The sequence below is a fragment of the Nicotiana tomentosiformis genome, chromosome 7 (genome assembly GCF_000390325.3).
Source record: "Nicotiana tomentosiformis chromosome 7, ASM39032v3, whole genome shotgun sequence".
NCBI lineage: Eukaryota > Viridiplantae > Streptophyta > Magnoliopsida > Solanales > Solanaceae > Nicotiana > Nicotiana tomentosiformis.
Genome location: NC_090818.1, coordinates 1,480,804 through 1,493,430, shown reverse-complemented (window position 1 = coordinate 1,493,430; position 12,627 = coordinate 1,480,804). Strand labels below are relative to the sequence as shown.

The following is a 12,627-nucleotide window of genomic DNA, read 5'->3' as shown; positions in this document are numbered from 1 at the left end:
GTATTTATGGAATTTATTTGAACAAGCTACGATGTCGTACACTTATCGTTTTGGTACACATTGCAAACCGCGCCACGTGAAATGCACTCGCGATTTACAACATGTTTATTTTTATTATTATTTGAAGTTATGGTCAAGTCGTGTGAAATGTGTACTTGAATTGGGGTTTACGTATCATGACTATGCCACGGGAACCGTACCCACAATCACGATGATTTGTTATAAATCGCGCTTAAAGCAAGCTACGATGTTCGAAACTTATTCAATTACTAATTTTGAGATTATTGTATGGTCATGAGGTATGGATATTGTTGTGGAGGAAATGAAGTAAATTAATTATGGAAAAGTTGGCTAGCTTGTGAATGTTTATTTATTTTTTATCCTGGGCAACAATTAGCCCATAAATACGCCGGAAAAGTCCAATTAAAGTCTTACACCAATCATGGCCCAACCTAATCTCTTATAATTTTACAGCTAACCAATATTTAAAACTAAACTAAATTTATGGTAGGAATAGATAGATACGTGCAAAACCAATTTAGCCACTAAGATAGGAGATCAAAATGAAACTAAAGCATACTAATTAACATGCTTTATTCATGAATTAATCTTAACAAATACTCATATGAGAACAAATTAATCTTAGCACACTCAGATGCAAACTCGATCATATCATACTCAAAGTTAAATTAAAATAGAGTGACCAAGAACATTAATGAGAAAATAAAATAGAAAGAGAAGTGAACCTTTGTATTGACCCACTTATTTTACATTTCTTTTTTTTAATTTCCACTTACTTTTAATTTTTTTTTTACAATTTTCAGCTACCTTTACTTTTATTTTTTAATTCCAACTTTCTTTTACTTTTCATTTTTTAAATTTCCACATTCTTTTACTTTTATTTTTTAATTTTCCATTTTCTTTTAATTTTTATTAAATAATTTCCACCTACTTTTACTTTTACTTTTTTTAATTCTATATTTCTACTTTTACTATTTTTTTTATTCCCATCTAAATTTTTTTTTTAAATATTTAATTTTTTTTCAGTGTTTAATTTTATTTTATTTTAAAATAAAGATAAAAATAAAAATAAAAATAATACTAATAGTAATAATTGACCTATTAAATTATTATTAATTTTTACCCTATATATATATAAAAAAAAAGTGTAACAAAGCTAAAAAATATATATTAAATTTCTGAAAATATTTACATAGTAGAAGGTGATAAAAATTTAAATATAGTCAAAAATTAGGTGCTCACATTTGTCCCTCTCTCTTTGCTTGGAAACATGAAGAATTTTTAGGCAAAGACTAGGTTAGCTATGTGACTAATTTTTTACCAAACCATTATTCAAAAGGAAAAGAAATAAAAGATAGGGTGCAATCGAGTCCTGATTTTGGACAGCCTACATATCCCGGGTTATAGGGGAATCAGGTCATGTGTAGTTCAAGAAGAATGGTGGAATGATGAGTTGAGGAGTCGAGTGAGGTTCTGTCGAGGCTCTGGTCCGCGATCCTGCTATTATATCAAAATAAAATAAAAAACTAAACAAGCCTATCAGTTATGAGTTACAAGACTCCTATCTAAGAGTCTTCTGAAACTTGATCTTGAGTCTTGACTAGTTCTTCATGCAGACTCTGATATAAATCTTGATACTCGCTAGATGTAGGTTCTAGTTCATTGTTCTATAGCTTCTTCTAATCAAAACGGGACTCCAATGCTCGTGGCTTCAATCATGTCTTGAGCATTCCACATCTTTTCAACTGCTTTTGCATTTTGGATTCACTTATTTTTTCTTTTCTTTTATTCTGAATTGAGACTTCTTCTTCTGATCATCTCGAATCTTGTGCCTCGAGATAAAACCTACTCAGACACCAAAACAAACAAACAAACGAAATTTTTCTGCCCCAGTTTGCACTAGGAAAATTTTGTGAATCATTGCAACAAAATTCCAAACTACTTCTTTATTGAAAGCAATAAAAGGTCGGGAGTGGTGTACCCCAAAAAAGTCATGTTTTTTTATGGCATTCCTTTATTGTCAAAAGGATGTCTCAACTAAGGATTGGTGTACCTTATGTTGGGAAATTGTGGCCAGAGAATAGGATACCATATATTGGCAAAGATATCAGGGAGTAGTGTACCCTGCATTTAAGATCAATTCAAGTAGGTAGTGAAGACCCTATGTTGGAAAAGAGACTAGGGAATGGAGACCCTATGTCTAAAAATAAAATCAACTAGGGAGTGGAGACCCTATGGTGGAAAAGAGACTAGAGAGTGGAGACCCTATGTCTAAAATAAAATAAACTAGGGAGTGGAGACCCTATGTTGGAAAAGAAACTAGGGAGTGGAGACCCTATGTCTAAAATAAAATCAACTACGGAGTGGATACCCTATGTTGGAAAAGGCGACTAGGGAGTGGAGACCTTATGTCTAAAAATAAAATCAACTAGGGAGTGGAGACCCTATGTTGGAAAACAGACAAGGGAGTGAAGACCCTATGTCTAAAATATAATCAACTAGGCAGTGGATACCCAATGTTGAAAAGGGCGACTAGGGAATGGAGACCCTATGTCTAAAACAAAATCAACTAGGGAGTGGAGACCCTATGTTGGAAAAGATGACTAGGGAGTAGAGATCCTATGTCTAAAATAAAATAAACTAGGGAGTGGAGGCCCTATGTCTATAAATCCTCAATTAGGGAGTGGATACCTTATGTTGGAAAAGCGACTAGGGAGTGGAGACCCTATGTCTAAAAATAAAATCAACTAGGAAGTGGAGACCCTATGTTGAAAAGGGCGACTAGGGAGTGGAGACCCTATGTCTAAAAAAATAAAAATAAACTAGGGAGTGAAGACCCTATGTTCGAAAAGGAGACTATGGAGTAGAGACCCTATGTCTAAAATAATATAAACTAGGGAGTGAAGACCCTATGTTGGAAAAAAGACTAGGGAGTGGAGACCCTACATCTAAAATAACATCAACTAGGGAGTGGAGAATCTCTGTTAGAAAAGAGACTAGGGAGTATAAACCCTATGTCTAAAATAACATCAACCAGGGAGTGGAGATCCTATGTTGGAAAAGATACTAGGGAGTGGAGACCCTATGTCTAAAATAACATCAACTAGGGAGTGGAGACCTTATGTTGGAAAAGAGACTATGGAGTGGAGACCCTATGTCTAAAATAACATCAACTAGGGAGTGGAGACCTTATGTTGGAAAAGTGACTAGGGAGTGGAGACCCTATGTCCAAAATAACTTCAACTAGGGAGTGGAGACCCTATGTCTAAAAATATCAACTAGGGAGTGTAGACTCTATGTTGGAAAAGCGACTAGGGAGTGGGGACCCTATGTCTAAAATAACTTCAACTAGGGAGTGAAGACCCTATGTTGGAAAAGTTACTAGGGAGTGGAGATCCTATGTCTAAAACAAAATCAACTAGGGAGTGGAGACCATATGTTGAAAAAGCGACTAGGGAGTGGAGACCCTATGTCTAAAATAAAGACAACTAGGGAGTGGAGACCCTATGTTGGAAAAGCGACTAGGGAGTGTAGACCCTATGTCTAAAGAATATCAACTAGGGAGTGGAGATCCTATATTGAAAATGCTACTAGGGAGTAAAGACCCTATGCCTAAAATAACATCAACTAGGAAGTGGATACCCTATGTTGGAAAAGATACTAGGGAGTGGAGACCCTATGTCTAAAATAACATCAACTAGGAAGTGTAGACCCTATGTTGGAAAAGCGACTAGGGAGTGGAGACTTTATGTCTAAAATAAAGTCAACTAGGGAGTGAAAACCCTGTGTTGGAAAAGCGACTATGGAGTGTAGACCCTATGTCGAAAAAATATCAACTAGGGAGTGGAGATCCTATGTTGGAAAAATGACTGGGGAGGGGATACCCCATGTCTAAAATAAAATCAACTAGGGAGTAATATCATCAACTAAGGAGTGGAGACCCTATGTTGCAAAAGCGACTAAGGAGTGGAGACCCTATGTTTAAAATAAGGTCAATTAGGGAGTGGATACCCTATGTTGGAAAAGCGACTAGGGAGTGTAGACCCTATGTATAAAAAAAATCAACTAGGGAGTGGAGATCCTATGTTGGAAAAGCGACTAGGGAATGGAGACCCCATGTCTAAAATAAAATCAACTAGGGAGTGGAGACCCTATATTGGAAAAGCGGCTAGGGAGTGGAGACCCTATGTCATAAAATAAAATCAACTAGGGAGTGGAGACCCTATGTTGGAAAAGAGACTAGGGAGTGGAGACCCTATGTCTAAAATATCATCAACTAGGGAGTGGAGACCCTATGTTGCAAAAGCAACTAGGGAGTAGAGATCCTATGTCTAAAAACATCAACTAGGGAGTGGATACCCTATGTTGGAAAAACGACTAGGGAGTGGATACCCTATGTCTAAAAATCATCAACTAGAGAGTGGAGACCCTATGTTGGAAAAGCGACTAGGGAGTGGAGACCCCATGTCTAAAAATCATCAACTAGGTAATGAAGACCCTATGTTGGAAAGTATACTAGGGAGTGGAGACCCTATGTCTAAAAACCATCAACTAGAGAGTGGAGACCCTATGTTTGAAAGGCGACTAGGGATTGGTGACCCTATGTCTAAAAATCATCAACTAGGGAGTGGAGACCCTTTGTTGGAAAAGAAACTAGATAGTGGAGACCCTATTTCTAAAATAAAATAAACTAGGAGTGGATACCATATGTTGGAAAAGAGACTAGGGAGTGGAGACCCTATGTCTAAAATAAAATCAATTACGGAGTGGATACCCTATGTTGGAAAAGGCGACTAAGGAGTGGAGACCTTATGTCTAAAAATAAAATCAACTAGGGAGTGGAGACCCTATGTTGGCAAATAGACTAGGGAGTGAAGACCCTATGTCTAAAATAGAATCAACTAGGGAGTGGATACCCTATGTTGAAAAGGGCGACTAGGGAGTGGAGACCCTATGTCTAAAACAAAATCAACTAGGGAGTGAAGATCCTATGTTGGAAAAGATGACTAGGGAGTGGAGACCCTATGTCTAAAATAAAATCAACTAGGGAGTGGAGACCATATGTCTAAAATAAAATCAACTAGGGAGTGGAGATTCTATGTTGGAAAAGAGACTAGGTAGTGGAGACCCTATGTCTAAAAATAAAATAAAATAGGAAGTGGAGACCATATGTTGAAAAAAGCGATTAGGGAATGGATACCCTATGTCTAAAAAGTAAAAATAAACTAGGGAGTGAAGACCCTATGTTACAAAAGGAGACTATGAAGTAGAGACCCTATGTCTAAAATAACATCAACTAGGGAGTGAAGACCCTATGTTGGAAAAGAGACTAGGGAGTGGAGACCCTATATCTAAAATAATATCAACTAGGGAGTGAAGACCCTATGTTAGAAAAGAGACTAGGGAGTGTAGACCTTATGTCTAAAATAACATCAACTAGGGAGTGAAGACCCTGTGTTAGAAAAGAGACTAGGGAGTAGAGACCCTATGTCTAAAATAACATCAACTAGGAAGTGAAGACCTATATTGGAAAAGAGACTAGGGAGTGGAGACCCTATGTCTAAAATAACATCAACTAGGGAGTGGAGACCCTATATCTAAGATAACATCAACTAGGGAGTGGAGACCCTATGTTGGAAAAGAGACTAGGGAATGGAGACCCTATGTCCAAAATAACTTCAACTAGGGAGTGGAGACCCTATGCCTAAAAACATCAACTAGGGAGTATAGACTCAATGTTGGAAAAGAGACTAGGGAGTGGGGACCCTATGTCTAAAATAACTTCAACTAGGGAGTGGAGACCCTATGTTTGAAAGGCGACTAGGGATTGATGACTCTATGTTCAAAAATCATCAACTAGGGAGTGGAGACCCTATGTTGGAATAAAGACTAGAGAGTGGAGACCCTATGTCTAAAATAAAATAAACTAGGGAGTGGAGACCGTATGTTGGAAAAGAGACTAGGGAGTGGAGACCCTATGTCTAAAATAAAATCAACTACGGAGTGGATATCCTATGTTGGAAAAGGTGACTAGGGAGTGGAGACCTTATGTCTAAAAATAAAATCAACTAGGGAGTGGAGACCCTATGTTGGAAAATAGACAAGGGAGTGAAGACCCTATGTCTAAAATAGAATCAACTAGGGAGTGGATACCCTATGTTGAAAAGGGCGACTAGGGAGTGGAGACCATATGTCTAAAACAAAATCAACTAGGGAGTGGAGACCCTATGTTGGAAAATATGACTAGGGAGTGGATACCCTATGTCTAAAATAAAATCAACTAGGGAGTGGAGACCATATGTCTAAAATAAAATCAACTAGGGAGTGGAGACCCTATGTTGGAAAAGAGACTAGGGAGTGGAAACCCTATGTCTAAAAATAAAATCAACTAGGAAGTGGAGACCATATGTTGAAAAGGGCGATTGGGGAGTGGAGATCCATAGTCTAAAAAATAAAAATAAACTAGGGAGTGAAGACCCTATGTTCGAAAAGGAGACTATGGAGTAGAGACCCTATGTCTAAAATAACATCAACTAGGGAGTGGAGACCCTATGTTGGAAAAGAGACTAGGGAGTGGAGACCCTATATCAAAAATAATATCAACTAGAGAGTGAAGACCCTATATTAGAAAAGTGACTAGGGAGTGTAGACCCTATGTCTAAAATAACATCAACTAGGGAGTGAAGACCCTATGTTGGAAAAGAGACTAGAGAGTAGAGACCCTATGTCTAAAATAACATCAACTAGGAAGTGAAGACCCTATGTTGGAAAAGAGACTAGGGAGTGGAGACCCTATATCTAAAATAACATCAACTAGGGAGTGGAGACCTTATATTGAAAAAGATATTATGGAATGTAGACCCTATGTCTAAAATAACATCAACTAGGGAGTGGAGACCCTATGTTGGAAAAGAGACTAGGGAGTGGAGACCCTATGTCCAAAATAACTTCAATAGGGAGTAGAGACCCTATATCTAAAAACATCAACTAGGGAGTATAGACTCTATGTTGGAAAAATGACTAGGGAGTGGGGACCCTATGTCTCAAATAACTTCAACTAGGGAGTGAAGACCCTATGTTTGAAAGGCAACTAGGGATTGGTGACCCTATGTCTAAAAATCATCAACTAGGGAGTGGAGACCCTATGTTGGAAAAGAGACTAAAGAGTGGAGACCTTATGTCTAAAATAAAATAAACTAGGGAGTGGAGACCCTATGTTGGAAAAGAGATAAGGGAGTGGAGACCCTATGTCTAAAATAAAATCAACTACGGAGTGGATACCCTATGTTGGAAAAGGCGACTAGGGAGTGGAGACCTTATATCTAAAAATAAAATCAATTAGGGAGTGGATACCTTATGTTGGAAAAGCAGACTAGGGAGTGGAGACCCTATGTCTAAAAATCATCAACTAGGGAGTGGAGACCATATGTTGGAAAAGCGACTAGGGAGTGGAGACCCTATGTCTAAAACAAAATTAACTAGGGAGTGTATACCCTATGTTGGAAAAGAAGATTAGGGAGTGGAGACCCTATGTCTAAAATAAAATCAACTAGAGAGTGGAGACCATATGTCTAAAATAAAATCAACTAGGGAGTGGAGACCCTATGTTGGAAAAGAGACTAGGGAGTGGAGATCCTATGTCTAAAAATAAAATCAACTAGGAAGTGGAGACCATATTTTGAAAAGGGCGATTAGGGAGTGGAGACACATGGTCTAAAAAATAAAAATAAACTAGGGAGTGAAGACCCTATGTTCGAAAAAGAGACTATGGAGTAGAGACCCTATGTCTAAAATAACATCAACTAGGGAGTGAAGACTATATGTTGGAAAAGAGACTAGGGAGTGGAGACCATATATCTAAAATAATATCAACTAGGGAGTGGAGACCCTATGTCCAAAATAACTTCAACTAGGGAGTGAAGACCCTATGTCTAAAAATATCAACTAGGGAGTATAGACTCTATGTTGGAAAAGCGACTTGGGAGTAGGACCCTATGTCTAAAATAACTTCAACTAGGGAGTGGAGACCCTATGTTGGAAAAGTTACTAGGGAGTGGAGACCCTATGACTAAAACAAAATCAACTAGGGAGTGGAGACCCTATGTTGGAAAACCGACTAGGGAGTGGAGACCCTATGTTTAAAATAAAGACAACTAGGGAGTGGAGACCCTATGTTGGAAAAGCGACTAGGGAGTGTAGACCCTATGTCTAAAAAATATCAACTAGGGAGTGGAGATCCTATGTTGGAAATGCTACTAGGGAGTAGAGACCCTATGCCTAAAATAACATCAACTAGGAAGTGGATACCCTATGTTGTAAAAGAGACTAGGGAGTGGAGACCCTATGTCTAAAATAACATCAACTAGGGAGTGGATACCCTATGTTGGAAAAGCGACTAGGGAGTGGAGACCTTATCTCTAAAATAAAGTCAACTAGGGAATGGAAACCCTATGTTGGAAAAGCGACTAGGGAGTGTAGACCCTATGTCTAAAAAATATCAACTAGGGAGTGGAGATCCTATGTTAGAAAAATGACTGGGGAGTGGAGACCCCGTGTCTAAAATAAAATCAACTACGGAGTTGGGACCCTATGTTGGAAAAACGGCTAGGGAGTGGAGACCCTATGCCTTAAAATAAAATCAACTAGGGATGGAGACCTTATGTCTAAAATATCATCAACTAGGGAGTGGAGACCCTATGTTGCAAAAGCGACTAAGGAGTGGAGGCCTTATGTCTAAAATAAGTTCAACTAGGGAGTGGATACACTATGTTGGAAAAGCGACTAGGGAGTGTAGACCCTGTCTTAAAAAATATCAACTAGGGAGTGGAGATCCTATGTTGGAAAAGCGACTAGGGAGTGGAGACCCCATGTCTAAAATAAAATCAACTAGGGAGTGAAGACCCTGTGTCTTAAAATAAAATTAAATAGAGAGTGGAGACCCTATGTTGGAAAAGAGACTAGGGAGTGGAGACCCTATGTCTAAAATATCATCAACTATGGAGTGGAGACCCTATGTTGTAAAAGCAACTAGGGAGTGGAGACCCTATGTCTAAAAACATCAACTAGGGATTGGATACCCTATGTTGGAAAAGCGACTAGGGAGTGGAGACCCTATGTCTAAAAACATCAACTAGGGAGTGGGTACCCTATGTTGGAAAAACGACTAGGGAGTGGAGACCCTATGTCTAAAAATCATCAACTAGGGAGTGGAGACCCTATGTTGTAAAAGAGATTAGGGAGTGGAGACCCTATGTCTAAAAATTATCAACTAGGGAGTGGAGACCCTATGTTGGAAAAGCAAACTAGGGAGTGGAGACCCTATGTCTAAAAATCCTCAATTAGGGAGTGGATACCTTATGTTGGAAAAGCAGACTAGGGAGTGGAGACCCTATGTCTAAAAATCATCAACTAGGGAGTGGAGACCTTATGTTGGAAAAGCGACTAGGGAGTGGAGACCCTATGTCTAAAATAAAATCAACTAGGGAGTGGAGACCCTATGTTGGAAAAGCGACTAGGGAGTGGAGACCCTATGTCTAAAATAAAATCAACTAGGGAGTGGAGACCCTATGTTGGAAAATGCAGCTAGGGATTGAAGACCCTATACTACCATGATTATGAATTTTCTTTCTTTTCTTTCTTTTTATTTTTATTTTTTTAAAGAGAATGAGTAAAATGCTGGAAAGAGTTTGGAGAAGACTTCCCTTTTGGAGTTGTTGCTGCTGCAGAGCTGTTTCTAGCTCCCGCGCGATTTCTTCTTCTTCCTTTTTTTTTTCCATTTCAGAGAATAAGTAAATGCGAGAAAGAATTTTGGAGGAAACTTCCCTTTTTGGAGTTGTTGCTACAAAGGTGTTTCTAGCCCTTGTGTACTTTCTTTTTTATTGCACCTACTTCTAGCAAGGTTGCTTTTGGATTGCACTTGTTTCCTATTTTATTTTCGAACAAAGAACAATTTGTTAGTTTGAAATGACGGTTGGTTTTGTGGCCTTGAATGTTTTGGTCACTTGATATCGGCCCTTTCAACTGCAACTGGTTATTTCCTGAACACCAATTGCATTTCTGACCCTGGAGAACCACTGGCTTTTCCAGACTTTGCCATGACGGTTAGTCACGTGGGACTTAACATTTGAACTTTCTTTTGCCTTTGTAGGTTTTTCACTTATTTCTTCTAAATTTAACTTCAGAGCATTGGGGAACCTTTTGCTTTTCAAACTTTGCCAAGACGGTTAGCCACGCAGGACTTAACCTTTTCAACTTTATTTTTCCTTTGTAGGCACTTCAATTTGATATCCTCCTTCTAAGAGCTTTTGATTTTAGAGCATCGGCCGCCATGGCCAGTCTGGGTTGACTTGATGACCTTGCCGAGGCTGGGTGCCTTTTGCATATATTAGCTTGTATCAAACGAAGGCCCTGTAAATCAGTCTTGCCATCCCTTCTTTGCCTTAGTTTTTTAACAGAGTTAGGCCGAAAGGGATTCAAAGAAAAACAAATAATGGAATGGACAAATTAATTTAGACAAGGGGTATCCCTTTTGGGGAAAGGGAAGAAGGACTTATCTGGAGTACATGCGGACTTCAATGAACATGACATGCCTTTTGGACTGGATGCTAGATTTGTGTAAATCGTCCGACTCTCAGAAATTGATCACAACTTTTGCCTCGAAACCGAGAACCTTGCCCAGGACTGTGTCGATGCCAGTGACTGTGAGGATCCTCTTTTTCGATCAGTGGCGCCCTTTGTGGGTTTTCGCTAGCTAACCTCTCTCATTTCTCTTCTCATCATCGCCTTATAGTGCTCTTTGCGAGTTTTCACTAACAAGACTCTCTCATTTTTTATTTCTCTGTTTACCATCAGCTTACGGTGCCCGTGAGGGTTTTCACTAATAAGACTCTCTCATTTTATTTCTCTCATTTTGATTGTAACAGGTCCAAGCGGTTGTATCCTCCAATTCTTGAATATTCTCGCCGATTGATCGTAAGTACTTGAAAGGATTTGAATAAAAAGGATCTGGATTGAATTACAACTTTGGAACCTATCGGGTAAAACCATCGCCGAACCATTATAACTTCTGCCCCAGTTTCAACATTTGGGGGAAATGTGGATTTTTATTTTGGTATGATTGAACCCCACAGAGAGGCTGCCTACGTATCCTTTCGAAATCAAGTCGAACGTAGTTCAAGCAATCCTTTTATTTTTTGGTTTTCTTTTCTTTTTCTTTTTCTTCTGTTTTGTTTTCTCTTTCTTTTTCCTTTCCCTTTTCCTCATTTTTCATTTCATTTTCTCTTTTTTTTTTTTTTTTTTTTTTTTTGCAATAACACTTTCAGGTTCCAAAGAGGGTAATCAAAGAACAAGTAACCGGCTAAAAGGGTTTATAGTGTTTGGGTATCAAGAATGAAAGCCTTCGTCATCCCAATCAGAGAGCATTAAAGTTGCGTAAAAGGGTCAAACATAATACCTTTTGACCGCGTCTGCATTGCTAGTCGTTGTTAGTTTACATATATATAGAGAGAGATATATATAGTGTAGTCTTGTCCTACATTGGAATAGAAATAGTATGTCCTTGTATAATATAGTTATAAATAAAGACCTTTTATATTGTATTGATCATCTAATATCAATAACATATTTTCTCCCGTGCCTTCTCACATGGTATCAGAGCAATTATGAGAGATTTATCGCTGTGCATAAATTCCAGTGATTCCGAGAAGAGAAATCAGTCAACGAAAGTCTTTTTCTGGCAACTCTTTTTATGGTTGTTTTGCGTCTGCTTCGTCTCCGTCAGTGTTGTGCAAAATCCAACACTACCACAAGAGTCTTCACTATCCAGCGATCAAACCCTAATGAAAATCTCCAGCAACAGCCTCCTCACGCGCCTCCATGCACCACCAGAAGCTCACGCGCGTGAGCTCACGCGCCGGCGCGTACGACCACTTCCGGCCATTTTTTTGAAAAACATCCTTCAGAACAGTTGGGTCCCCTGGTAATTTCGATCCTACCCTTACTATTTTCATTTCATTCCGACTACTTTGAGTTTTTTCCGGCAGCTACAGTGCTATTCAAACAACTACAGTACTATTCCGACAGCTACAATAAGATTCCGACAGCTACAGTATTTCCTTATTGGGTTTCTGTGTTCCCTTACTCTGTTTTAATGGATTACAGTTGATTCTTTCTCAAAGAAAATATGATTTAGACATTCTTGAGAAGACAGGGATGATAGGTTGCAGACCTGTTGACACTCTGATGGATCCGAATTCTAAACTTCTGCCAGGACAGGGGGAGCCACTTAGCGATCCTGCAAGCTATAGGCGGCTGGTTGAAAAACTAAATTATCTCACATTGACTAGATCTGACATTTCTTATCCTGTGAGTGTTGTAAGTCAGTTTATGAATTCTCCTTGTGATAGTTATTGGGATGCAGTTGTCCGCATTATTCAGTATATAAAATTCGCTCCAGGCAAAGGGTTACTGTTTGAGGATCGAGGTCATGAGCATATCATTGGATACTCAGATGTTGATTGGGCAGGATTACCATTTGATAGACGTTCTACATCTGGATATTGTGTTTTAGTAGGAGGCAATTTGGTGTCCTGGAAGAGCAAGAAATAG

At 38.8% G+C, this 12,627-nt stretch overlaps 1 protein-coding gene across 1 annotated transcript; it reads left to right on the top strand.

Annotated features, from left to right (window-relative positions):
• Positions 1-12,261: 12,261 nt before the first annotated feature.
• Positions 12,262-12,627, top strand: LOC138895074 (secreted RxLR effector protein 161-like). Its single transcript, XM_070179805.1, has one exon. The coding sequence runs from the start codon at positions 12,262-12,264 to the stop codon at positions 12,625-12,627; it is 366 nt and encodes a 121-aa protein (XP_070035906.1).